Source organism: Rhinichthys klamathensis, unplaced genomic scaffold (genome assembly GCF_029890125.1).
Source record: "Rhinichthys klamathensis goyatoka isolate OS25496 unplaced genomic scaffold, OSU_Roscu_1.1 h1tg000350l_1, whole genome shotgun sequence".
In the NCBI taxonomy this organism is placed as follows: Eukaryota; Metazoa; Chordata; class Actinopteri; order Cypriniformes; family Leuciscidae; genus Rhinichthys; species Rhinichthys klamathensis.
This window is the reverse complement of record NW_026606862.1, coordinates 404596-410000: the sequence shown is the minus strand read 5'-3', so window position 1 is coordinate 410000 and position 5405 is coordinate 404596. Positions and strand designations below refer to the sequence as shown.

The 5405-nt window shown below is 37.1% G+C and overlaps 1 protein-coding gene across 1 annotated transcript in view; it reads left to right on the top strand.

The window, feature by feature from the left end:
• The window catches only part of rrp1 (ribosomal RNA processing 1), a 29771-nt gene extending 24668 nt beyond the window's left edge, over positions 1–5103 (top strand). The window contains exons 15-16 of the mRNA XM_056232615.1: positions 4690–4738; positions 4924–5103. Coding sequence (XP_056088590.1) covers positions 4690–4738; positions 4924–5078 — 204 coding nt within the window. The 3' untranslated portion in view covers positions 5079–5103. The remainder of the gene's footprint in view (positions 1–4689; positions 4739–4923) is intronic.
• The last annotated feature ends 302 nt before the right edge of the window (positions 5104–5405 follow it).

The following is a 5405-nucleotide window of genomic DNA, read 5'->3' as shown; positions in this document are numbered from 1 at the left end:
TATTTGCTGCAACTTTCGTTCAGCTCACAATTTAGTAAGCAAACACGTTTCAAATGTGTTTTTATTTTATTTTTGTGTATGTGTGTGTATATGTATGTATATATATAAATATAGCTTATGTTTCAAATATGAGTTAATTAACAATCGTTGGAAAGAATGATACTTTTAAACATAACACTAAACCGTCATTAGGTGTCGCCAGGCGACCGTCTTAATGAGCGAGTCATTGATTCATTCGTTTGAACGACTGAGTCATTCATGAATGAGATAGATGTTTATGGATTGATTGGTCATTGAATCTTTGAGTCAACCGATTCGTTCAAAATGCTGAATCATTCAGTAATGAGAACGCGTTGCTGTGAGATGCGCGATGGTTCTGCTGTGATCTTTGTTTAACTATTTTCGCTGCTGAAACAGAAAAAAAGTCAATATTGCATGTAAAATGTAAGTGATTTGACTTGTGTGTGTGTGTGTGTGTGATTGTGTGTGTGATTGTGTCTGTTACAGTGATAAGAGTTTAACCCTTGTTAAACTTTAGGCCTTGTCTTTTTGGATATATATCTTTTTATATTAAAAAATAGTCATACAACCCATATATTTTAAATGTATTGTTTGCTTTAAATTACATTAAGATTGTATGTTTGGTAATTGAACCTGAATGAATTTTAAATGAATGTGCTATATTTCAGATCATATATTTGTTTTCCTTAAAATTTGAACTAACACTAACTTTATTCTCATCTGAATGATAGATTATTTATTTCTGTATAAAATAAAAACACATTTGATTTTTCTTTTTTAATCAATGTAGAATGTGTAACTGAAAAAATAAACAGATTAGGGCTCTGTTTGATGACAAGAAATGAAAACCAATGCGATATGATGAATGTCCAAAAGATGGCTCCCACAGACTGTTTTTAAATAGGATTGTTTGATATTTTTTGCTTTTAAACTGTGTGTGTGTGTGTGTGTGTAAGAGATTTTGGTTGGGTGACAGTTGTAGTTTACAGTTTGACAAGAGTTTATAGCTTGACAAAAGCACAATGTTGTGTTTTATTGCAAGTGTACACAAATATAAGTAAACACTTTGCAGTTTGAATAATGTCCTGTATGAACAAAAGGACGGAGTATGTTTTTATGTCTACATTGTTCAATTACGCCACACACACACACACAAACACACACACACACACACACACACACACACACACACACACACAAACACTATTTTTCTAATCAGATCAGGCAAGTAATATTCTGTCTTGTCTCTTAAAAAAACAATATATATTTATGTATATATATATATATATATATATATATATATATATATATATATATATATATATATATGTATGTGTGTGTGTGTGTGTGTTTGTGTGTGTATATATATAAATATAGCTGCGAGCAGCGATGAAAGGGCCAAAGCCGGCGGCACCGCCACCCCGGTTATAGCGCCACCAACTGGCAGCAGGAAGTCTGTCACTTTCAAAAAGCTTTGAAATCACCTGATTGCTTCAAACTTCACTACTATGATGTAAACACACGGCAGATGTAGACCTGGATGTAGACCTGACCTTTCAGAAGGTTGCTCTCGCATACTTTGTGGTTGATATGTGCCCTCAATGCACACTTTTGCAGAGCCCACACTGATACAAGCTCTACAGCACACTTCTTTTCGACAGTCAAAGCAGGGTTACGTTTTTGCACGTCGTGCACAATAACCCTAAAGGCACCAGGGTGGCGGTGCCACCGGCTTTATATATATATATATATATATATATATATATATATATATATATAAAAATATAAATATAGCTGCGAGCAGCGATGAAGGGCCAAAGCCGGTGGTACCGCCACCCCGGTGCCTTTAGGTAACTAAAGGCACCGGGGTTGCGGTGCCACCGGCTTGGGCCCGTAATCGCTGCTCGCAGCTATATTTATATATATATATATATATATATTTTTTATTATTATTCTTCCGCCGTAAAACGCATCGTGCAGCCCAAACCGTAAATGCTAGAGACTTGAAACTTTGTCAGATGGTAGTACAAAAATCGAGGAGAGCTTATCAAATTATGAGCCCGATTGGCCCATAGGTGGCGCTATAGCAACCAATTGCGCAAAACTGCTCATAACTCCTAGACCGTAAGTCGTAGACTCAAGTGTCTTATATCATTGGAAAGCTGGACTCCTGACTTAAAAAACGTATATCTCCGATTTCATTTGCGTCATGATAGATTTTCCGCCATTTTGAATTTTGTCAAAAAACGACTTTTGCAAACTAGTCCCTGATTTTTCGCCCGATCGGAACCAAACCAGTGCACAAATGTTCTGTGGAGTCTGAACATAAATTATAATCGAAAAAAAGTTGAAATTTCGATTTCCGGTCGCTAGGGGGCGCAAAAAGAACGTTGTGGGAGGAGCCTATTTTTCTAAAATGGCTATAACTCCAGAAGTAAATTAGATAGGCTCACCAAACTTGGTACACATGTGCATGACTTCAATCTGAGGTCACAGTAAAAAAATCGCGATGATCGAACACTAGGTGGCGCTATAACATGAAAAAAACATATAAACGACTGACCGTTAGTCCGATTGACTTGAAAATTGGTATGCAGTGTCTTGGTCCAAGGCCCCATGTATATCTATGAGGACATTGACGTATCTCAAAAAACATGGCCGCCATCGACCAATGAAGTTTGAGCCCCTATGAGACGAGGTTAACGGAGGCCAATCGGAACGAAACTCGATGGACATGTTCGACTCATGGCCTAAGAGGTCTGTAAGAGTTTTGAAAGAAATCGGCCACTAGTTGGCGCTAACGAGTTTTATGGCTCTGTAATCACGTGGTGTTGCACACATCCCCCCAAAATGCATATCATTTGATAGATCTCCTCATGGTGAACAACTTTGCCTCTAGAACCATTGCTGTTAATCAAATCGTTCATTAAATATTCACGAATATGTTAAAAACCTACTTTTGCGAACTAGTCCCTGGTTTTTCGCCCGATCAAAACCAGACCAGTCTAGGACAATTCTCTGGACGCTCTAGATCAATAATTATCAAAAAAAAGTTGAACTTTGCCCTTTGGTTCACTGTAACAGGGTCATTTAGAAGAGGGGCGTGTCAAAATACACTCAAAAGCCTATAAATCGTAAATGAAAACGCAGAACTTGACAAAAATTGATGAGAATATGTGTCATACCATGGTGAGGAAGCATGCAAAGTTTCATGGAGATCGGACCATAGGTGGCGCTATAACTGTTAAAAAGCTTTAAAACCATATATTTCCTATGGTAAATTGCCTGTATTGGCTGTAAATGGTCTTTTCCATCTATGATCGTATACTTTTCATATCATAATGTTTAAAACCAGTGCAGTACAATTCTCGGGACTCTCTAGATCAATAATGATCAGAAAAGGTATAACATCTTAATTTGGATGGCTATAATAGGGTCACTTCAATATGTAGCCTTGACCAAATGTCCCCAAAAACCTATATCTCTTCAATGAATGCTCAGATCTTCTTAAAAAAAGGTCAGGACATATCACTCTAAACAAGCTTGACAAATTTTAGACAGATCGGACAAAATTTGCCTCTATAACAGTTAAAAAGGTGAAAATGATATGAATATAGTGGCATATTAAGCCAATAAGTGGTGTTTTACTGCCCCCTGCTGTTTAAAATAGTAATTTTGTCATAATGCTGACTATCATTGTTCTATAATTCATTTTTAGAATTAACATAATCACTATTTTAACATTTACAATCACATTTAGTCAAAATTCATTGTCACATTGACAAATGTGAACCCTGAATGAGACAGTTTAATCTACAATAGAATGTGTGTGTGTGTAGTCCCATGTTTCTGAATAAATTCTGAATAATCTGATTAATAGCTTGCAAAGACATGAAATGCTTATAGACCATTAAAATATATTTTCATAATGACTTTGTGTGTGTGTGTGTGTGTGTGTGTGAGCAAATGTCTACATATGAGTGCAAAAGCACCTGTGAAAACACTTTATTAATGAGTAGAATGGCCAGCAGAGGGCAGTAGAAGACCACTTATTGGCTCACTCTCATTTTGACACACTTGATTTTCAACAGTAAATCAAAGCACTAAAGCAAACCAGTTTTTCCATGTTAACTATTATAACACAATCATTTTTTGTCAGAGTTTATCACTTCATTTTTATTGGCACTTCACATCAATGCAGCAATGTGGGCAATCATGGTAAATCACGATAGAAACATGGTAAATCATAGTAAAAAATACTATTACATGGTGTATCATGGCAAATCATGCTAGCAATGTGATGAATCATGGTAAATCATGCTACGATCCTGGTAAATCATTCTACAATGTGGTATATCATGGTAAATCATCCTATAACATGGTAAAACCTGGTAAACTGTGGTAAATCATGCTAGATTCATGGTAAATCATACTGGAACATGGTAGATCATGAAAAATCACACTAAATTTGGTATATCATGGTAAATCATGCTAAAACATGGTCTATTTCATCTATGATGTCAATGGTTAAACGCTTGCTACATAAAACTTAATGTCTTTTGATGCTTTTGTGCTTAACGGCCTTAAAGGCCTTAACTGCTTGAACACCGCTAAATGCTGCTTGCAGCTTTAATTTTTATTATTTTTTTTTTATGTTTTCTCCTCCAGATTTTGCCGAAGAAAGTCAGATTTGGCCTCAAGAATAATAAAACCATGGGTATGTATGTTTTATTTGTATAAATGAGCTTCTAGTTAATGAATGAAATTGAGTGAGCAACATTAGAGTTTGTGAAGCTTGAGGGATTCTCAGGCACTTCTGTCAACAAATCTGTAAATCATTATAATATTTGAGGAAATGCTAAGAGGTTGAGTAATGTGTGTGTGTGTGTGTGTGTCCCGCAGAGTTCAGGAAGAGTGACCGCAGCTCGCGGGTGGGCGTGGCCAGCCAGGCCCGCGTGCCCTTTGACCCCCAGAGGACCCCGAAGACCAGCGTGTTGAAGTCGCCCTCGCCGTCACCCGCCGGCACCAGGAGAGCCACGGCCGCGGACTTCTTTTAAAATAAAGATCTTTCTTCTCTGTGAACTTTAATCTACTGGAGTCTCTTTAGAAAAAGAACATGCCTAAAGATATATTTTATATTCACTTTTAAAAGTGTTCTCATGTTTTGCTCTCCGTCCTACATTTAAAGTGAGAGTTGCAATATTTTACGCTGGCTTTTTTAGACCATTCAGTGTCATAAATGTTCTCATAATGAGTGAACACTGTCAGGAACGAGGGTTTAGTTTGTCCCGTTGGTGAACCGGATGCTCATCCCTGCTCCAGTGAGTGAATCCCAGTGTCTGGAGAAGCTGTACATGACCCGATGATGATGATGGAGTTCAGTC